The sequence below is a fragment of the Arachis ipaensis genome, chromosome B7 (assembly GCF_059453495.1).
Source record: "Arachis ipaensis isolate K30076 ecotype BB chromosome B7, ASM5945349v1, whole genome shotgun sequence".
Taxonomy (NCBI): Eukaryota; Viridiplantae; Streptophyta; class Magnoliopsida; order Fabales; family Fabaceae; genus Arachis; species Arachis ipaensis.
The window spans coordinates 139,462,679-139,486,795 of record NC_142442.1 but is presented as its reverse complement, the minus strand read 5'-3'; the positions used below and the strand labels follow the sequence as shown (position 1 = coordinate 139,486,795).

The 24,117-nt window shown below is 31.1% G+C and overlaps 1 protein-coding gene across 1 annotated transcript; it reads left to right on the top strand.

Moving 5' to 3' along the window:
• The first annotated feature begins 20,617 nt into the window (after positions 1 to 20,617).
• On the top strand, positions 20,618 to 24,095 carry LOC107606200 (uncharacterized). The gene is made up of 6 exons (XM_016308210.3): positions 20,618 to 21,169; positions 22,009 to 22,099; positions 22,223 to 22,383; positions 22,941 to 22,968; positions 23,170 to 23,278; positions 23,712 to 24,095. The coding sequence occupies exons 1-6, from the start codon at positions 20,960 to 20,962 to the stop codon at positions 23,791 to 23,793; spliced, it is 681 nt and encodes a 226-aa protein (XP_016163696.1). The 5' UTR covers positions 20,618 to 20,959; the 3' UTR covers positions 23,794 to 24,095.
• The last annotated feature ends 22 nt before the right edge of the window (positions 24,096 to 24,117 follow it).

The window sequence follows — 24,117 nt, the reverse complement described above, 5'->3', positions numbered from 1 at the left end:
AACAATTAATATTAGTAAATATAAAAATTATCCAAACACTTTATTTAAAAGTATGAGTGGTTAATTATTAATAATATTTTATTTATAATAAAAAGTAAAAATATAATTATTCAGATTTAGATTTTAGAAGAATTAACATTATAAGTAAAAAATGATCTATTTTATCATGCATATTATAAATTAATAAATCAAACTAACTGATATAATGAATTATAATTAATTAATTGGTATAAGTTATAATAAATTAGATGATATTTAAAAAAATAAAATGAAAAAGAAGAAAACAAAATGAAATAGAAGAGATAGAATACTACAATAAATAAATTAAGTGTGAGAGTTTTTTTTTTATAAATTTTATATCACATCCGTTTCAATAATAATAAATAAAAATACGTCAACTTGATATCTAAGAGAAAATGATGAAATAAAATCATAACACAGTTCTAAAGTAAAAGTTTAAATTATACCATAATATCATTGCACAACACAAATTGAAAGTAATTTTACACTACAATATACCACACAAACAGGTAAATGACTTAAGTTTAAATAGAAATTTTTTTATTTATGCATACATGATAACACCATGGTTTATAAATGCCTCATGGATAGCATATCATATATTGCTCTGAATGATGAGTACGGGAGTTGAAGAGTGTGTGGTCGTTTGTGTCCACGATAGTTGCCTTCTTGCGACGACGCCTCATAGGAAGAAAAAGAATCGTTGTAAAAGCTACCCAATGAAAGAGTAATTGGTAAACAAATGATATTTTCTTCTAGCATATATGGTCTTTTATAGTGGTAAAATAAAAATGGAAGGAATAAAATTTTATATTTTTATATTAGGAATAGAATTTGATATTTATCATAATAAAATTAAATAACTAATTAGTTATAACTCATGTATTTAAATAAATAAAATAAAAATATTTTTAAGAATTAATCAAATCAATTAATTGATAAAAATAATTAGTATAATTGATTTTATTTGATTTATTAAGTTTAAAAAATAAATTAAGAAATAATTGATTAAATTAATTAGTTGAAATAATTGATTGAATTAATAATAATACACGGGTAATTAAAATAGTTTATATATAGATTTTTCAATTAATTATTATTATTATTGGATAATGAATAAGAATTAGAATTATATCACTATTTTTGAAATTAATATAATTAAAATGACTAAAAATATTTAAAATCAATGTGCGTTATTAATATCATAAGATTTGATCATTTTATGATTAAAATAAAATATTCTTATCATGATTACTACGACTGGTGCCATTATCATATCATCATCATCATCATCATATCATCATCATCATCATCATCATCATCATTATTAAAAGTATTTTCAATTGATATATAATTGATAAGTAGTTTAATAATGCATTAAATATTGATTTGATATAATTATAATGAAGATACGTTTCTAAATTAGTATAATTATGTATTATTCATTAAATATTAATTATAATATAATTATAATAAAGATATTTTTTATAAAATAATTTAGAATAGAGAAAAATACATTCATTTTGGAGGAAAAACGGAGTCACGAAAGATCAACACCTCACCTTTATTAGTTGGGGAAAATCCAGTTTTAGTATATTAAGTAGATTAATATTAATAAATATAAAAATCATCTAAACATCAAAGTATGAGCGGTTAATTATTAATAATATTTTTTCATAACAAAAAGTAAAAATATAATTATTCAGATTTAGATTTTAGAAGAATTAACGTTATAGGTAACAAATGATCTATTATATCATGCATATTATAAATTAACAAATCAAACTAACTGATATAATGAATTATAATTAATTAATTGGTATAAATTATAATAAATTATATGATATTTAAAAAAAATAAAATGAATAAAAATAAAACAAAATGAAATAGAAGAGATAGAAGACTATAATAAAATAAATTCAGTGTGAGAGTTTTTTTTTTATAAATTTCATATCACATTCATTTCAATAATAATAAATAAAAATACGTCAATTTGATCGATATCTAAGAGAAAATGATGAAATAAAATTATAACACAGTTCTAAAGTAAAAGCTTAAATTAAACCATAATATCATTGCACAACACAAATTGAAAGTAATTTTACACTACAATATACCACACAAACAGATAAATGACTTAAGTTTAAATACGAATTTTATTTATTTATGCATACATGATAACACCATAGTTTATAAATGCCTCATAGATAACATATCATATATTGCTTTGAATGATGAGTACGGGAGTTAGAGAGTGTGTTGTGATTTGTGTTCACGATAGTTGCCTTCTTGCGACGACGTCTCATAGAAAGAAAAAAATTGTTGTAAAAGTTATCCAATTAAAGAGTAATTGGTAAACAAATGATATTTTCTTCTAGCATATATATGGTCTTTTATAGTGGTAAAATAAAAATAAAAAGTATAAAATTTTGTATTTTTATATTAGGAATAGAATTTGATATTTATCCTAATAAAATTAAATAACTAATTAGTTATAACTTATGTATTGAAATAAATAAAATAAAAATATTTTAAAAATTAATAAAATCAATTAGTATAATTGATTTTATTTGATTTATTGAATTCAAAAAATAAATTAAGAAATAATTGATTGAATTATTAGTTGAAATAATTGATTGAATTAATAATAATACACGGCTAATTGAAATAGTTTATATAGGGATTTTTCAAGTTATTATTATTATTACTATTAGATAATGAATAATAATTAGAATTATATCCATATTTTTAAAATTAATATAATTAAAATGACTAAAAATATTTAAAATCAATATGCCTTATTAATATCATAAGATTTGATCTTTTTATGATTAGAATCAAATATTCTTATCATGATTACTATGACCGATGCCATTATCATATCATTATCATATTATTATTATTATTATTATTATTATTATTATTATTATTATTATTATTATTATTATTATTATTATTAAAAGTATTTTCAATTGATATATAATTGATAAGTAGTTTCATAATGCATTAAATATTGATTTGATATAATTATAATGAAGATATGTTTCTAAATTAGTATAATTATGTATTATTCATTAAATATTAATTATAATATAATTATAATAAATATTTTTTTAATAAAATAATTTAGAATAAAGAAAAGTGCATTCATTTTGGAGGGAAAATAGAATCATGAGGGATCGACACCTCACCTTTATTAGTTGGGGAAAAATCCAATTTTAGTATATTAAGTAGATTTTAATATATGAATATCTAAAATATAAAATAAAAAGTTATCCAACATAACTATTCCTTATATTCTGACCCAACAGATAAAAGTCAGCCCAATAACACAAAAAGTCCACCAATAAAGTAGACTTTATAATAAATTCAACCTCTTTAAAAAAGTCGAACATCGACGTAAGGATGTTAAACTTACCTGCTCAAAGTAAATAACTACCTTTATGAATCTCTCCTACTATCTCTACCTCATCTAAAAAGTTGATCCCAACAAACTTCCAAAATAAAAGGAACGCTTATCATCATAAAAAAATAGAACTACTCCAACAAAGGTGGTCATCATCTCTATAAATACACTGGAACCTCAATATAACTCATGTTCTAATCTACTATAATAGAGAAAAACCCAAATCAGCCCCTGACAATTACCTCAAAAGACAACGAGGCCCTTGCCAAAAAAAAAAACCCCAATCTAGCCCCTAACAAAAAAATAAAACCCAACCCGGCCCCTAACAATTATTTCGAAAGGACAACGAGGCCCCTGTGCCAAAAAAAATTAATGTTATTTTTTTGACACAGGGGCTAATCAGTCCCAAAAAAAAATTATCAGGGGCCGGATTGGGTGTTTTTTTTTCTTGGGGGCCTCGTTGTCCTTTCGAGATAATTGTCAGGGGCCGGATGGGGTATTCACTCAAAAAATTACTTAAAATCCTTGCTAATTTATGCATTAGAGTCTCTTCCAGGTATTAACCCCCCATTTCCTCACGAGAAACTCGGACAAGTGGCACCTTGGCACTAAAAAGATCGGACGCCACTATTAGAATATTATTCCATAACGAGCGTACTTTTAGCGTACTCTTTGTCTATATATTGGTAAGAACCTTGTAATCATAGATGAAAAATATGAATAATAAAAATAATACTTTTCTAAATAATTCTTCGTTTCTTTTCTAAACTCTTTGTACCATGGTAACATTTTTTTTAGGAATTAGAGTTGTTTCTATTCGAACCCGCAACCTCTTATATAAGTATGGAGAGACTCCAAGTTGATTCCTCATTCAAGAACGAGAGATTTTACTAAAACATCTGAACCTGAAGATTTTTTTCGCGCACACTGAAGCTGAAGATGGAGGAAGAATTTGATGTACATCACCAACCAGAATTTGTTTGTATAGTCTGTGGGGCTTTCTTCCTTGACCAGAATGCGTTAAGGGTGCATTGCAGGATCCACCGTCGTCCTCTTTCCAGATGCAACTACTGTGAAAAAAATTCCCAAACAGCGTTGATTTGAACTAACATAGGTGCAATGGTAAACCAGAGGCAAATGAAGGCGAAGCAGCCATCGCGATACATGGCGCGCAACAGCTCCGGCGGTGATCGGCGAACAGCATTCTAACTTTGAGTGTTCGTCGAAATCTTTCGAATTAGTGTAATTTTGATGATTTTGCCTAATTCCAACTACTATATTCAGGGTTTCTTGATGTACAAGGGATTGGAAAATTGTCACACTTACCTTTTTTTCTGTTTTATGCTGTTATAAATAAATATTTTACATATAAAAGGAGTGGAGTAAATGATTCTAAATAGAAGAACCTTTCTAATTAACCTTTTATATAAAAAAAATTAGAAAAAAAATTATTGTAATTTATTAGGATATTATTCCATAACGAGCGTACTCTTAGCGTACTCTTTATCTATATATTGGTAAAAACCTTGTAATCACAGATGAAAAAATGAATAATAAAAAGAATACTTTTCTAAATAATTCTGGTTTCTTTCCTAAATTTTTTGTACCATGGTAACATGGTATCAGAGCAGAGTTAGGTTCTAAGAATTCAAAATTCTGATGAATTTATATTACAAATTGAAAATATGCTACGCAATAGTTTTGGCATGTGATCATCACAAATCAATTCTGACAATTTGTCCATTAGTTTCAAACTAAACGGATATAATTATCCATTATGGGCAACTCTGATAAAAAAACAATTGGTGGAAGAAGAAAGAAGAAACACACCAAAGAAAACTGCTCTAAAATGGTGGGTTACCTAGATTGGTGGAAGGAAGCCGCCACTGTGAGTATCCCAGAGGTCACTAGCGGTGGCGAGGCCAGAAAAGAGTAAGCAAGTCACGATGGTAAGATAGCAGCGGCGCGGCGGTAAAGGCAAGGACTACTGAATTCCTTTGCTGCTAGCGGAGACTCAATATAAATGGGAGACCCAAAATCAGAATCCAATTAAAAAAATAAATGAATGAATTTTCGATTGCCGGGGCTACCGATACTATGACTGATGACCTCCATGATTTTAACAGCTTGACTATACCGTCAAAAGTCCATATTAAAACAGCTAGTGGACAGGGACGGACATAAGGGGGGGCGAGTGGCTGCCTCGGCCCCCCAACTTTTTTTAATAGTAATAAGTTATTATGTATAATTTAAATTTTTTTAAAAATATTTAATATTTAATCTAATATAAATAAAAGTTCAGTCTAATTTAAATATTAATAATTTTTAATATCTAAAAAATAAGTAACAATATTAAAAAAATCTGAAAATGATATTATTACTAATATTTTTTAATTAAATAAAAATTTTTAAATCTCATAAAGTGAATTCTTTTTTTTTTCTTGTGGCCGTTTTTTTATTCGTTTGGTATTAATTCTCTCTGTTTCAACTGCTACAGTTAAGAGATCTTTTCTAACTATGAATATTGTCAAAAAATAACTTAGAAACAAAATAAAAGATGAATTTCTTGCTAATTGTCTTTTAATTATATTGAAAAGAAAATTGTTGAAAATTTTGACACAAATTTTATTATTGGTGAATTTTATGATACGAAGAATCGACCACTTCGTTAGTAAAAAGTATACACATATTTTTTTTACTTTAAAATATATTAGCTATCCGTATATTTTTATAATACATTTTATATTATATAATTTTTTTACATAATTTTTAATATTATATGTGTTATTGGCCCCCCATAATATCATTTCTGGATCCGTCCCTGCTAGTGGAGAATTAATTGATGTTAAAGGAGGATGCTCTATTACTTTTTTAGAAAAATTGAAATTAAAAAATTGTCTCTATGTCCCTGCACTATCATCAAAATTATTGTCTGTTAGCCAAATAACAAAAGAACTAAATTGTGTGGTACTCATGTACTCTACCTTTTGTCTTCTACAGGACATTCTTATGAAGGAGATCATTGGGCGTGGTACTGAGCGAGACGGCCTTTACTACGTTGATGAAGTAGCACACCAGGTCATGCCATGCTTGCTCACGGAATGGTTACTAGGCAACTTTGGTTATGGCACAGGCGTCTCGAACATCCTTCATTTGGGTACCTCAAGTTTCTATTTCCTAGTCTTTTTACAAGTAGTACTGAACCCCTCAAATGTAAAACTTGTATTCGTGCAAAAAATCATAGAGTTTCTTTTCCTCCAACCAACACTATAGTCAATTCCAGTTTTTCTCTAATACACTCTGATGTGTGGGGCCTAGCCCCTATTTTTCATAATAATTTTCAATATTTTGTGTTATTTGTGGATGATTTCTCTCGCATGACTTGGGTATATTTTTTAAAACACAAATCTGAAGTACCTGATAAGTTCTTTGCTTTCTACCAAATTATTCAAACTCAATTAAACAAGAAAATCCAAGTACTTCACTCAGATAATGGTAGGAAATTTATAAACCAACCAATGCGCGATTTTTTTTATGAAAAATGGTCTTATCCATCAAACTTCCTGCCTAAATACACCCCAACAAAATGGTGTGGCTGAGTGGCGAAATCGTAAGTTACTTGAGATGACTCGAGCCATACTTTTTGATGCACAAGTTCCAAAAACTTTTTGGCTTGAAGCTATAGCGACCTCTGCCTACTTACTAAATCGTCTACCTATCCAAGTTCTCCACCATAAAACACCCTTACAAGTCTTGGCTACTCAGACTGCAATCCCGCCTATTCTAACCTTACCACCTCGAGTATTTGGATGTTCCATCTTTGTCCATATCCCCAAAGTCAATAGAACCAAACTTGATCCTTGTGCAGAAAAATGTATTTTCGTTGGGTATGCTACACACCAAAAGGGGTATAGGTGCTCTAATCCAATCACTCGTCGTATTCATGTGACCATGGATTGTGATTTTTTAGAATCCAAATTTTACTTCAACCGCCAACATGGCATTTAGGGGGAGAACAATAATGAACCACTTAGTTGGCTAAATAATCTTTGTTGCTCAGAAACTGTTCAAACAGAACAAGTAGATGGAGCCACCGAGCATACTTCACTCAACATAGAAAACAACTCGGTACATACAATCAGTGAGAGTTCTTTTGAGAATGTTAGACAAGAGGTAAGTAATTGTCAATCTGATAATTTAGTCCATGTTTTTAATGAGACCACTAATAATAACAGTATAGCACTGGAACATAAAGAACCAGAGCCCAATACCTTTATTCTTCCTCCAAGAAGAAATAGAGGGATGCCTCCTGATCGGTACTCACCAGAACATGTTCTCCGTAACTCAAGATACCCGATAAGAGTGGCTAGAGAAGGAATAGCAGATGTTGCAAAGGTTTTTTCCACCAGACTCTTAACAGAAGACATTTCAAGAACTGTCCGAGAAGCCAATGAGAAAGTTGAATGGCGAAAAGCCATGAATACAGAAATGTAAGCTCTAGAGAAGAATGGAACTTGGGAGAAGTGTATCCTACCAACAGAAAAAAAAGTCAGTCGGGTACAAATGGGTTTTCACCATTAAACACAAGGCAGATGGCACTATTAAACGGTACAAGGCAAGGTTAGTGGCCAAAGGTTATACACAGACCTATGGTATCGACTACACTGAAATTTTTTCACCGGTTACACAGATTAATACTATCAGGGTGTTATTTTCAATAGCAGCAAATGAAGATTGGCCACTCCATCAATTTGACCTCAAGAATACTTTCTTGCATGGAGAGTTGAAAGAAGAAGTGTACATGGAAGCTCCTCCAGGTTTCTCAACGAGATTTAGAAAACATGAAGTTTGCTGGTTAAAGAAGGCTTTTTATGGGTTTAAACAATCTCCATGTGCCTGGTTTGGAAGATTTACAGATGCCATGAAAAGGTATGGATACAAGCAAAGTAACTCTGATCATACCCTTTTTTTGAAAAAATGGAGAGATTTAATCACTTGCCTAATAATCTACATGGATGATATAATTATAACGGGAAGTGATGTTGAAGAAATTGAAAAATTGAGAAGGAACCTATTTACAGACTTCGAAATGAAGGATTTGGGTAGACTAAAATATTTCTTAGGAATAGAGGTTCTACGATCCAGCAAAAGAATCTTTATCTCCTAAAGAAAGTACATTTTGGACCTTCTGGCAGAAATAGGAATGGTGGATTGCAAACCAATAGATACGCCCATGCAAGTTAATCACAAGTTGAAGATAGTAGAAATTGCCACCCTAGCAGATAAGGAAAGGTACCAACGACTGGTTGAAAAACTAATTTACTTATCACATACTCGACCTGACATAGCTTATGCTGTGGGAATAGTAAGTCAGTTTATGCATAAGCCACAAGAAGATCATATGAAAGCTGCCATGAGGATAGTTCGATATTTGAAGGGAGCTCCAGGAAGTGGAATCATTTTCAAAAGGAATGACCATTTGAAGGTTGAGGCATACTGACGCAGATTGGGCGGGTAACCCAAATGATAGAAGATCAACCGCTGGTTACTTTACATTTGTTAGAGGCAACCTAGTAACTTGGAAAAGCAAGAAGTAGAAAGTTGTAGCTCTTTCAAGCGCAAAGGCAGAATTTCGAGGGATTGTTAAAGGCATAACTGAAGTATTGTGGATAAGAAAATTGATGACTGAGATTGGTTTTCCACCACAATTACCAAACCAGTTGAAATGTGATAACAAAGCCGCAATCAGCATTTCAGAAAATTCCGTACAACATGATAGAATAAAACATGTTGAGGTGGATCGACACTTTATCAAAGAAAAAATTTAGAATAACATTATTGAGCTTCCATTTGTGAGATCAGAAGATCAACTGACTGATATTCTTACTAAAGCAGTTTTAAGACAAGCCCTTGCTAAAGTTCTAACCAAGCTGAGTATTGGTGATCCCACTACTCACCTTGAAGGGGAGTATTAGAATATCATAATTAGGGAATAAAATCAGGAAAATATCAAAGAGAATTAGAAAAAAAATCAATGTAATTTATTAGGATATTATTTTATAATGAGCGTACTCTTAGCGTACTCTTTGTCTATATATTGGTAAGAACCTTGTAATCACAGATAAAAAATATGAATAATAAAAATAATACTTTTTTAAATAATTCTTCGTTTTTTTCCTAAACTCTTTGTACCATAGTAACAGCCACCCTATCAAAAAATCTAGACCTCACGTTCAGGCCCAAACCAACGTTTCAGGTAATCCTCGGAACACCTATAATAACATTAGCGATAATAACTAAAATTATATTTTGATCAACTTGATAAATTATAATAAATAAATTTGGTCGCATAAATAATTATATTTTTTGTCAATATATTATTGTTAACATTTTTTATTTTGTCTATTCATCATATTAATTTTGATCTGAGGTGCTCTTTACTAATTTATCATATTATGGGATATCAAATAGTTTGAAGAAGTTAACAATTTTGTTTTTTTTTTCAATCAACAAGTAATTTGATAAAGTTTGTTAGTTTGACATTAATCTAAGGAGCTATTAAGTTTAGGGTTTAATCCAGTAAAATTACTCTAGACATTAAATTTTGTTACTGATTATGATATCATTTGTTATTTGACTAATTATTCATCTAATATTTTTGTCCTTTTAAAATTATCTAAAAGTGTATTGTCATCTTTTTAAAATCAAATTTGAATATTATAATTTAATTAAACAACAATCATCTTAAAAGGATATTTTGGTCTTTTTAAAATTAATCTTAAATAGTATATTTTCATTTTTTTAATATCTAGACAAATTTCTAATTTTTAAAGCATTTAATGACTATTAATACTAAATAGATATTTTAGACTTTTAAATTTTAACATTACTCTTCAAAAAGAGTACTTTTATCTTTTTAAATTTAATATAAATTTTTAATTTTTAAAATAATTGAATAACTCTAATTTTAAAAGAACATTTTTGTCTTTTTAAAATTTATTACAAACTTATTTTACTCTTTTTGAAATTAAATTAAATTTTCAGTTACTTTTAAAAGATATTTTAATCTTTTTAATATTAATTTTAAAAGAATATTTTTGTCTTTTCATTTTTTAACTTTTTTTTATAATTTTATGATAATTTAATATCAATTTAAAATAAAGTAATGTAATCTAATTTGATAATGGCCCAAATTTTTTTATTGCACAAAACATGGAAAAGCCTTACTACCTTAGCCCAAATTCGTTTGTTTTTAGTATACTAGCCTAACACAAAAATAAATGAAAATAATAATGATAAAAATACATAAAATACAATTTTTTTTGTTAAGTACGATTTTGGTCTCTAAGATATGGACTGAAAATTTTTTTTGTCCCCAACATTTTTTTGCTTATAAAATCATCCCTAAAGTTTAACTTAGTTTTAAAATCATTCTTTTTTACCAAATTTTTTATTTTTATTACCAAATTACTCCTAACTAAAAAAAATATATATATAAAAAAAAGAAAACACGTTAAGGGAGAAATGGGGAAGGGAAAACGTGTTAAGGGGGAAGGGGGGTTTTAGGGAAGAAGAATGGGAGGGGGTGGAGTGTTCAGGGAAGAAGAGGGGGAAGGGAATCCGTTGCCATCCTTCAAGAGTGTCGTCATCCCTCGCGATTTGCACCGTCGCAGTGCCTTCCTTGTGATTCGTAGCGCCGTCGACCACTGCAAAGCCGTTCTCGTCGTGATTCGCAGCGCTGCCAACCACCACAGCGCCCTCCTCATCGCGATTTGCAGCCCATCACCACCGCATCGCCGTTCTCATCGCAATTTGCGGCGTCGCCACTACTGCCGTAGCCATTTCCACGCAATCTGCCACCACCACCGCAGTTCTCCTCCCCTAGTAATTCGTAGTTCACTGCCGCAGCCCCTCCTCCCCCCACCACCGCAGCCCGTCCCCTCGCGATTCGCATATCACCTGTTCTCCTTCGAGGTCCTTGCAATGCTTTTTCAATTTTTTATTCCTTTTTCTTTAATTTTTCAGATTTAGCGGAAGGTGATTTGCTTCTGTTTATTCCATTGTTGTTGTTGTTGATGATGATTATGGTTGCTTCTGTTTACTCTTTTTTTATTCCATTATTGTTGTTGATGCTTCTAGTTGCTTCTGCTTTTGTTTCTTTTGTTGAAGAGGAAGACAAGACTCTGCTTTGTTGCCTTCTGTTTCTTTTGGTTCTCAATGTGTATTGCCATGTTTATCTTCTGGTTGCCTTATTTATCTGCTTCCATTATTCATGTGTATTGCTTCTGTTTCTACTTCTTGTCTCGTTTATTTGCTTCTGGTTGCTTCTGGTTCTGCTTTTGTGATGAAGAAAGCTTCTGTGATGGAGAAAAAAAAAGAAGAATAGAAAATGAAGATTTTAGGAAAAAGAAAAGGGTATTTTGGTCCAAAGGACAATTTTAAAATCAAGTTAAACTTTAGGGACGATTTTGTAAGCAAAAAAAAGTTATGGACGATTTCGTACTTAACCCCCTTTTTTTACTATTTTGTTTGTGGAGTTTCGATGCTCCAAGAGTTGTAAGGAGCATTTAATCGAGTCCCATTTTAATAAGCATAAACAACAACAAGTGCGTTTGGTAAGATAACTTTTAAAATTTAAAAATACTATATAGACATTAATATAAGAATTAAATTTATATATTAATTAATTTTACGAGGTTATATTAGACTTTTTAATTTTGATAAACACGATCTAACTTTGAAAAGTTCCCTTTGAGGTAGTTTCAAAAGCACCGCTAACTTTTAAAAGCTGCAAGTACAAGCACATGAGTTTTTGGATTTACCAAATGCAAGAATGTAACGAAATGCACAAACACCTCTTTAAAATATTTTACCGAACCAAGTTTAGGTATTCTTCAGATTCCAAAGAATATGTTACAAATATGACACTAACTCCTCATAACTCATTCAAATGCCTAATAACTCAATTTTATGAGGTTAATTGTTACATTGTAACCATCATTCTACTATTAAAGGAGAATGTTATAACATTGACAATTGTTCATACTTTTGGTTGGTCATGAGCTTATGAAATTTTGAGACCCTGATTTGAGCTGTGTTAACACCAGACCGAGAGGACAACCTGCAAAGGCACTCTGATACTTAAGTCAGTAGTGCTTTTAAGATGATTGTAGTGAGAAGAATGTAGCTTACCTCGAGGTTCCCCTCTCCTTGTATTATACCGTCACTAAGTAACCGTTAAGCATTTACATCCTTGAGTATACGTTTCGATATCACGACTTATCAGATTTTCGAGTTATGACTCCATTCATTTTTCTGATATACGTTACCCTTGTGTTAAGTTGATAACATATCAATTTCATTTAACCGAATTCCCAATATACTATTCTTGTTCAGAATAGTGCCCCAACTTGGATTTCTTGACTTACGATATTGTCGTGAACCCGAGTTTAATGGACCAAGCCTATTTGGGTTTTAAGCGCCAAAAAATGCTTAAGAAACCTTCCGTTCATTTGAGCGGTTGTAAGTTGTAACCTCCCTTGGTTTTCAAACCGTCAGTTTTCTCTCTCCATAAATCAATGTTGCATTTAATCTTTATTAATAAAAACTCCACTTTAACTTTACTTTCATTTCTAATCCTTTCTTCAAAAGAAAATATTCTCTCTCTTTCGAAAAAACCTACAGACCCTTATGAAGAAAAACTTCAAGTTCCTCCACTCCTATAGTACTCCAGGGTCTTTCCAAAAGGGTATGCTTGCTATTCCTTTTATACATCTGCAACAGTACCCTTTATTCAGGTATGGGGACTTAATTTTCCTCTTCCACCTTTCAAATCATACTTGCTATTCAAATTCCATCCATCTAGATGAACAGTTCACTACCCTTTTTTGATAATTTTATATGATTATAGATATGGGGTTTTATAATTTTGTCTATCAAATTCTGCATGTTTAGGTTTTAGTAGGGGTACCACTATTTAACTATCCCATTATTTTGAACATTAGTAAAACTTACGAAAAATTGTAGAGATTTTTCTGGGTTTTCTCTTGGTCCCCTTAGTGTTTTATGAAACTTTTCTTTCGTAACATAGTGGTGGTGTTCCTGTAGGTATATGAGATGCCGAAGAAGAAGATAATTGCTACCTGCGAGAGAGTCAGTACGTCATCATCTAGACCTGCTCCACATCCTAACCCAACTCGACAAGTGGATCCTTATTTCTAAGTTTCGGAAGAAGTGAAATCTATTGTCTCCACCATCACCCAAGATGAGCTAGATGCGTTACGAGAAGTTGGGGTTATCTTTAATTCCAACGTTGAAAACTTATACGTCTTTTCTGCCCCGAGTCAAAAAAATAGTCTCTGCCACTTTAACAACCATGCAGGCTCGTAACTACGAGACATCGTTTACTCGTCTTGGAGTCTGTCTTCTCTTCACACCCTTTCAACAAGATATTCTTAGGTATACAAGATGTGGCCCATCACAACTTCATCCAAACACTTGGGACATTATCCGAAGTTTCGAGTTGTTGTGTTCTTTCCTTGGACTAGATGCCTCTTATAGGGTCTTCTTTTATTTTTTTTTTACCTAACCATGCCCTTTAGCTCGCAAGGTCGCGGGTTTATCTCCTTCCAAGGTAACCCAAATAGGAGAATTTTTAACCTTTTCGAAGAATCCTATCATGGTTTCAAAGAGAGATTCTCCAAGGTTGAAAGAGTAGAGGGAACAACACTTTTGTTCATGACTATGGAATATGAAAAAAGGTTTAACTTATATTAGAACTTTAACGTCTCGTCCCCTAAAATCCAACTTCAAGGTGTCAATACTTTTGAGTCTGAGAGTATCAAATGCTTCTAGAACTCTAGAATAATTAACCTTTAAGTCTCCGAACCATTCTGGCTAATGAGTGTGCTGCTCGGAATGCCATTGGTAAATATTATGAAGTGCTCCATTAGTGTGTGAGCTTTTTCGTTATATCGGCTTTTCAACTTTGTCAATACAAACAAATTATGAAACATGCAATAATTGATAATCATTTTATTAAACGGATTGTATCAAAATATTTAAAATAAGGCCTCATTAAAAGACTAAATAAATAGGAAAAGAGTGCCTTTTTGTAAAGAATAATTACTAAGAGAAATATTTCTTTAAGTGAATGGCATTCCACGTTCTCGAAACCTCGGACCCATCTAAGTTTTCCAACTTATAGGCCCCTTACCCAAATTTGCCTTAATTCTGAATGACCATTTTCAAGTAGGGGCGAGCTTCCCTTGGCTTCCCAATCTTCATCATCGCTGTGCCGTCGAGGCGGCTCCAAAATGTCGTTCAAATTTATATATTCATCTGTCCGATGACCACACAATTTATGATAATCACAGTATTGGGACTTATTTAGCGAAGTTCTAGGCTAAATTTTCCTTGCTTTTGGCAATATACCTTTATGGGAATTTGTTAATAGACTTCTGCCAACGATGCAACTAAAGGTGTATATGTGGAGAACTTTCCCACACATGGAACTGACGACTTCGGAGAATTTTGTCTCGAGCTCCCGGCCTTATTAGGCAAGGGGCTGGGTTCTTCCGTTTGGTCAAAACTACTCTCGAAATGCCCTCGTCCCTCATACATTCCAAAGTAATTTAATGGATTTATTCCATGGATTTGACATATTTAGAAGTGAGATGTCTTCTGAAATCTCTTTTGAGCAATTCAGCTAAGTTCATCATGTCTCAAAGGTGTCAATGTGCTCTTGAGGGTCCGACTTACCTTCATATTTTAGATCTACCAGCTTGTCAAAGTATTTGGGCAGCCTGACGTGAAGAACATGTAAAGCGAATGGAATTTGGCCCACGATCACGTGTTCCTGAGAATCCCTATGCCTTCTAGGACTTGGACTTCTTTGCGAAATTCACTTCTTTTTAGACTGGGCAGACTAGGAATTAGATCTTCCTTGTCTCTCATGATCCCGATGTACTCTTCACGTCAGGGAGACTCTCTCCTATTCCTTCGTGGTGAATGAGATCGTCGGCGATCATCTTCATGTTGGTGATCTCAGTATCTCTCCGGCATTCTTCTTTCTCAGCTGTTTCGTTGGCCTCTTGTCGTATGACTTTGAAATTGGAATCGCGATTGCAAACGTTCAACAAGTTTATGCTCTAATTCCTGCATCTTGTGACACATCTCCTGCATTGCATGGACATAACCTACCGGGCCCAAGACAATGAAATGGCGAACTTTGGTATTGTGGTTCTGATGGTGCTCAAAAGATTATTCAAAGATTAATCCAAATTATAGAGAGTAGGTTGGAGATACGATGTTGTCGTCATCCTTCTATTTCAAATTTCTAATGTCTCGAGGTCATCATTCCCAATGAGGGAGGGTGTTCCTACAAGGACTCCGACGCTCAAGTTAGCATGGGTCGCAAAAAGAACTAAGATAGAGATCATACATGAGTGCACGTATTTGGAATAGTGCATATATTATGATGTTATGATGTTATGAGCTTCTCTTATATGGGTTGCTCTTTTCATGAGCTACTCTCATCATAAGATGCTTGATGTCTTATTGTGGTCTCCCTTTATATATGCTCTTAGGCTTATATGTAGTCAATGTTATAACACTCTCTTTTAATAGTAGAATGATAGTTACAATATAATAATTAATCTCATAAAATTGAGTTATTAGGTATTAGAATGAGTTATGAGGATATAGTATCCTCTTTGTAACATATTTTTTGAAACTCGAGAGAATACTTAATCATCAAATCAATTTCTTAGAACTTCTTATATTCTTGAAACCGATTCTTAGTATTAGGCTTATAGAAATATTTCAGAATAGACCCCAAATCTCGGTATGTTTTTCTTTTGAAAAATATTTTTTGAGTTTCAGATATCAACCCAAGTGTTTCATCTTTTAAGGTGGAACTTTTTATTTTGCTTACTTTTCTTATAAGTCCAAACTCTGACCATAACTTCTATCAATCATAGGTTACCATCTCGATTTATGAGTTTGGGAGTTAGATTTTTTTTAATCAAAGTTTGCATGTTGTGATTCTAGAATCAAGAGTCGACGCTTTTATTTCTTGAATGTCAAACTAATTTTTTCTTGAATTTTGTATTTTTCAGTTTTATGGACTTCCCGTAGTGGGTACCCGCAACTCGTAGCTTGTAGGCTCAAGCATCCGAGTTTTTGAGATTCCGATAAAGACATATCAAAATAAATTCAAGTTGTCAAAATCAATAATTATTAAATTTAGTATGTATGAAATAGTAACTCAATCAAGAAAATGTTGAGTTTAAAATAAAGAAATTATTTCTCTTAAAACAATTTCTTGATTATTTTTTTTATTTAAGTGTAATTTATCTAAATGAATTTTTTTTCGATTTAAAGTAATTTTTTGGACAATTAAATGATGGAATTTTTCAATTTAGATTAGTTGACTCATAAGCCTTTTTTCAATAAACAATTCTTCAGAGATTATTCTTTTATTTCTACCATAAATTTTTATATTATTTTTTTAAAAATAATAATATGCTCTAAAATATTTTATAAAAATTTAAATAAAATAAATCTTAAGTATGAATGTGGTTTGCCTTCGAAAAGTTTAATTAGGATTTTTAATATTTTTTTCTTTAATAGAGAACGAATTTTCCGTCTTTCAACTTTGTAAACTTTGATCTGTAGATGTCAAGTGTTTCTTGTGGTAAAGTTTTTTTTTTTATTTATTTATTTCTTGTCTCACAACTTTTTGTTACTAAACCTTCAAATCATTGATAATTTAATTGGTCTAGCAATTATAAGCTTTTGAAGCGTATAATGATATGACACATATTAAAATTTGTAAATATTTCCATATTTTCAGTGAAATATAAATATTTGCAATAATGAAAATGTTTATAAATTTTAATTTGTGATAATATTATTATACGCTTTAAAGACTTATAATTTTTAGACTAATTAAATGGTCAAAGATTTGGAGGCTTAGTAACAACTTTTTTGTCTTGCTTTCTGATTCAATTCCGCTGCTAGGGTGAGGGAACTCTGCCTATCTCAATCCTTAGAAGCCGGTTTGAGGTTCACCGATTGACCTAATTCCATCAGTAGTTCGAGCGGATACCACCCCGGATGCATAATATACCGTGCCAGTTGATCCAGATCCTGCAGCTTACCACCCAGTTGGCGTGTGGGAATAATGATAGTCGAAGGGAGGTAGCGGTCTAAGCCTCTTAGGCTTGGCATAGGAACTCTTCTCTCACCCGCAGGAAGGCTGTGATGTGACCCAGTAAAGTGCCCAGAGGTAGAATGAATTGAATTAGCTAACGAATCTTCCGCAATGAAAGTTGTGAAGTAAAAAATCGAATAATTTTTTTTTTTGTAAATTTACACAAAAAATACTACTTGATATCTAGAAATCAAAGTTTATAAACAGGAAGACATAAATTCATTTTCTATTAAAAAAAATTAAAAATCCTAATTAAGCTTCTTGAAACCACTTAGACATGTAAAGATATGATTTATTTTGCTCAAGTTTTATAAATTATTTTAGAGCATATTATTATTTTAAAAAAATAATATGAAAATTTGTGGTAGAAATAAAGGAATAATCTTTGAACAATTGTTTATCAAAAAAATTCATAAATCAACTAATCTAAATTGGAACATTCCATCATTCAATTGTCCAAACAATTGTTTTAGATTAGAAAAAAAAACTCATTTAGATAGATTGCACGTAAATAAAAAAAATTCATCAAGCAATTGAAGGAAAAGCTTTGCGACCAGACGCAGTGCGACAGCAACAGAAACAGCGGCAACACTGCAGACCACAACGACTGCGAACACATACGAAGTCCCATGCAAAGAAACTGGAAGCACCAACGGCCACAGAACACAGGGGATGCCACGTGATGGCAGAGACGACATTCAACAATGCTGATGCTGTGGCAGTGGACGAAGAGGGCTGGTTCAGCTTCGGCAGCAGCAATGAGACAGATGCGATGTGATGGCCTGAGGAAGAAAACCTCGATAGAAGTTAGGGTTTTTTTTGTGAGGGAGGGTATCTCTTCTTTGGCTCCCCTCTTTTCAGATTAGGATTTTTGGTGATTTTTTTTTTCAGATTAGGATTTTTTCTTAGGTTTTTGCTTTCTCTTTTTTTTTCTTGTTTTAAAAGAAATTGACTTAAAAATAATTAAAAAATGAATTAAAAATTTTAAATCACTTTATTTTAGAAATGATTAAACCATAGTTATAAATATAATAACAGACAAATTCTGAACTTTTGGGATCACATATTATTTGTACATCAAAATTAACTACTAAAATTAGCCACCAATGTATTTCTATATGAATACATGTGTAATTTAATTTATTTTTAATGTGTATTTGTATTTCAACATGTATTTTATACTAGTAGGTGATTTTAGTGGCTAATTTTAGTGTACACGTAGCATTACTCTTAAGTTATGAAGTTAATTGTTACATTATAACAATTATTCTACTATTAAAGAAAAATGTTATAACATTGACTATATATAGGCCAAAAGGCATTATATGAAGAGAGATCACAATAAAGCATCAAGTATCTTATGATGAGAGTAACTAATAAGATCATAACTTCATAATATATGCATTATTTTAAATACGTATACTCAGGTATATCTCTATCTAAGTTTCTCTTACGACTCATACTAACTTAAATATCAGAGTCGTTACCGGTACACCTCTACTATTGAGGTCAGGATAACGAATTCGAAACATTGAGAATTCAAAATAGAAAAATAGTGATAATTTCGTATCTCCAATTTATTTTATAATTTTGTTCAAATAACTCTTAAATTTGGAAGGAAAAAAACTCTTATGAACAATATTATATTTGAGTTTTGGGGTGTTTGTGTAAAAGAACTAATTGAAAATGCATGGACAATAGAAATGAGGACGAGTTTGCACTTTGCATGAAAATACACCGTCCAAGTGGAAGGAGTTGCAATTCAAACGTGAGAGAGTGAAAGACTTAAAAGAAATTAAAAAAAGGATTATATTGTTTTTAACCTTTTATAGTTTTGTAACGCAAAGATGCACATTTCGTGTATGCAGAGGTAACAATTCCAGTGCACGAAAGCGATGTCCATGAGAAACAAACCAAATTAGACCTAGACCAAAACCAAAGCAAGCGTATCTATAATCTAATTAATGACTTAATTAGCATATAACATATAATCTATAGTATTGGGAAGATTGTGATTAAGGGAATCATGTTGTCTCATCTCATCTCGTCTAATTTTTTTTGGTGACTCTCATCTCGTCTAATAAAACTTCACATGAAATTTTTATCAAATTTATTCGAAAAACTTATATATTAAGTCGACTTACATATAATTTTTAACAAAAAGTTCCGAGCACACATTGCACATTGTGCATTTAGTATGCACTTTTTTTTTTTTATGTTTTTGAGATTTTATGAAAAAAAAAAAACATGATATAAAAAAAAATAAAAAAATAAAATTTTATTGGTTTTACTATTTTTTCCTTTTTTACGAATTTTATAAAATAAAAATATTAAAAACAAAAATTTAAAACTAAAAACACAAACTAAACACGTCTAAAATTAATTATAATATATTTATATATAATATATATTATTTAATTTATTTTTAATATATATTTTATATTTTAATATATATTTTTATTAATTTAGTAGTTGGCTTTTTATATATACACAGCATATTTAAATTTTAATAAATTACTAATGAATAATATTTTATGACAATTCTAATAAAAAAAGAAAAATTTAAACTTTTTTTAAAATAATTAAAAGCAAAATACTTAAATAACTTTAACTGTGAGTATATTTCATTATTTCATAAATTAATAGAAAAATAATTACTAATTAGAAAAAATCATATTAATTTTTTTATTTAAAATTAATAATCAAAATTTATTAAATAATTTATAATTAAATTATAATTTAATAATTTTTACTTATTGATTTCATAGATCACATCAAAACTGCACTTTAATTTTCACCTTTTTAATTAGTGAGAATGGATCTTTCAATTTTTTTTACAATTGAGAGAGTAAAGTGTGATCTTTCACTATTAATTTTATAAGTAGAACCAAAAATAAATATAAAAAAATAATAAAAAATTAAATATCACACTTTATTATCTTAATGTTTTTTAACAATTAAGAGGATCTATTCCCCTAATTAGCCATCTAGTATTCTGGTAATCTGAGTTTACCATGCAACAAAAAGTTTGTCCAGTGGAAGACAATTTTGTCATTTTACAGTTTCTAAGTGAATAATTTATCATTTGTATTCTTATTTTGAAAGTTTATTAGTCTTGGTTTTATTTAATCGCAGTTTGAGCTGCCACCGCCACCTTCTAACACACACAATCTCAGCGGAAAAAAAAAAAAAAAACTAACCCTAACCCTAACCCTATGGACAAGGGAACTTTCTTCTTCTTCGTCTTCTTCAATTAATCTGTTGCAATCTGTGGGAGTTTCTCAAATTTCAGAGTGGTGGATGTTTGGGGTAAGGTAATGGATCAAAGATCCATGGTGGATTTGGAATCAGAGAGGGAATCGCTTCGTGTGAAAAGGAAGACCCTTGAAGCCGTTCTTCACCATTGTCAGAGAGCACTTGAATCAACTATCCACGATAATTCTACTGATACCATCTTCCATGAACACAGTTCTGGGGCTCATCCTACCCCACCACCATCACCACCACCTGATCTTGAAACCGATGAGGTACTTTCGTTTTTTTTTTTTTTTTTTTTTTTTTTTTCTGTTTTTTGCTGTTGTTGTTTAGGGTTTGTGATGGTGTTGGGAGGGAGTTCTTTACTTCTTCTTGTGATAGGATAGGATATGTAATTAGGTTTCATGAACTAACTTCCTTATCGGTTTAAACTTTTTTTTAATCTTTGATTAATAGTCAGAAAAACAAGCTTACTTGATAAAGTGAATGTTGATTGGTAGTCATAATTGAACGTCGATAGCAGGATCTGGAGCTCTAATTATTATACCTAAGCCAAGTTTCTGAAAGTTCAAGCAGCAAATTAAAGGCCAATGAATTATATTTATTAGATATATGACATTTGGAATTGAAAGAGAACCTGTTCTTGTAAGCTTGGTGCATATGAGTATATGGTTAGACCTTAAGAGATTAGGTCTAGAAGTAAGTAAGTCAGCTCGTGAGCTAATTATATAGCTTGATTCCTTGGTAGATCAGTAAACTGAGCTCGGGAGCTAACGAGCAGAGCATGAGTTAGAAATTTGAGCTCATTTATTAGACGAGCGCATCTTTGAGCATAGTCATATTTGATTCAGTGTGAATGAGCTAACATACATATACATATAGAGTTAGAGACAGTAGTATTACTCTAGTCTTGAGCCTTGCTGGAAGAATAGATATGATGGGAATGCACATGAAACGTAAATTCTTATATTTGATGATGTCATTTTTGTTTGTTTGATGGTGGTTCCTGTGTGATGCAATGGAACTATGAATGTTTAAAATGACCGATTCTGAACACTGTCCTTAATGTTAATGAGATTCCTAACACAGCAGCTTTTGCGTCCCAATGCAGTTATGTGATCTGATCAAATCTAGAGTTGAATGCCCTGGCTTCCTTGAAAAGTTAGAATGTGCCCAGTCATCTTTTTCACGTGACACAGCTGGTATGTTACACATCACAAAATGATTTCTGCATTTTGATGATTTGAGTAATACAAGTTGCTCCTTTTGTTGTTTGAAACCTTGAATACTGATAACAGAAATTGATTGTTTATGGTTTATGGCAGAAGAAGGTAATTCTTGGGATATGGTCAGTGATAATGATCTCTGGGAAGATAAAGATGTTGACTCCGACCAAGAAGATTATGTTCTTGTCAAACAAGAAGATATTGTGGAAGGCATCGCTTGCTTCATGGCTGCATATTTGTTATCCCTGAAGCAGACCAAGGTATGTAATTCACATATTTTCTTGTCATTGGATTGGCTTTATAGTATGTGCCATAAGATGTAGTGTTGGTTTGGATTGACTTTTTTGAGTAAAAAAAGTACAAAATTAAAGTACTTTTATTCAATTTTAAACCTATTTGGATACATCTTTTAAAAAAATACTTTTATTAAAAAAAGCAAATTATTTTGTTTCTCTAAAAGCTAATACCTTGCTTTTTAAAAAAGCAGAAGCAAAAGGCATTTTTAATACTTGAAAATTCTTTTTAAAAAGTTTATCCAAATGTAAAATAGCTTTTGTCTATTAAAAAAAAAAATCTTTTTAAAAAAGATGAAAAAAATAAGTATTTTTTTTCAAAAGCAATCCAAACTACTATTATGGCTTTTCCCATAGTATGCTTCACTGAAGCTGTCTTATTCTTCTGTTGCTCAAGAATTGCTTGTTATCAAGCAATGGAAAATGTTGCTTTATTAATTTTAGCTATGATCGATAATAAGAAACATGTCGTCAAATTTACTGTTGTCTCTGATCTCTCTGATTGATTCCTTTGCTCTTTGTAGGATTTGACACCTCTTCAACTCCAAGAAGGTGAATTTAATTGCTTCGTTGCTAATGGCTTACCTTCATTGTGCTTCCATATATTTTAGTGAAAACAATTATTTCTCTTCATCATCTACCTCTGTATTTCAGATGAATGTTCATGGCTATGCTCTAACTGAGGCAATATTATTGTCAGTTAGCTGAAAAATGGGAATGAATTGCTGACTTTTTTTAAATTTCTTTTATTAGCCCTCAGCAAGACTTTTTCAGTGAAAAAGAAAAAAGGTAAGCTTCAAAAGGCTTGGGATGGGAGCAAAGTTATTTATAATGTTGCATCATGGGGAGCTACGGCTATTGGGTAAGTGGTTTCACATGACTTAAAATTGCAGAAGTTAATTGTTTTATTCATCTGCTGCGAAACGTGCATTATGTCACACACTTTACTTATGAAATTGGCTTCTGCCTTGTTAGCATTCCTCTAGTAATCTTCAGTTATGGATATTAAATGTCTAGTTTTATCATCTTGTCACTTGCATTTTTCATTTACAATATGTTTGATCGGAGGTTTAAAATTAGGTGGACTTTTTTTGTGGATGAGATACATGGTTAATTTTACTAATTCCAGAAGAATTTCACCCCATTTTTAACGTCTAACCAAGCACACAGTTTAGTAACATAATAATAGCTCCTTTATAATAGTGGAGCCTTTTCACAACAGAAAATCATTTTGAATTAGTTCAATTGTCACAGTTGAGCTAATAGTTTCATTTGGCACTTGACATTGTCGGCAGGATATACCAAAACCCTGTTATTGTAAGGGCTGCAACTAAAGCATTCTGGACTTCATGCCAGGTCATATCAAAGCTTCTCTGATTTGGTAATGTAGCTTGGAGCAAAGTTGTGGTTGCCAACTTAGGTAGTTGAATGCAATTGATTCAGCTTAGCCTTCCACAATCTGTTCTAGTTTTATATACGAATTCAATTTCTTTGCACCAAAGATCAATTGATCTTAGTGTGGCTTGATGTAAATATCACTGGTCTAATGTTTTCTAGTGTAATCCAAAATCTTATTCAAAACTTGTGTCTTATTTAAAACTTGTGTCCTGGAGCATAATTCAAAATTTGTTATTTGCCTTTAACCGTTGAATAAAGTATGAGAGATTACATGAGTTTTATATACCTACTTTTAAATAAATG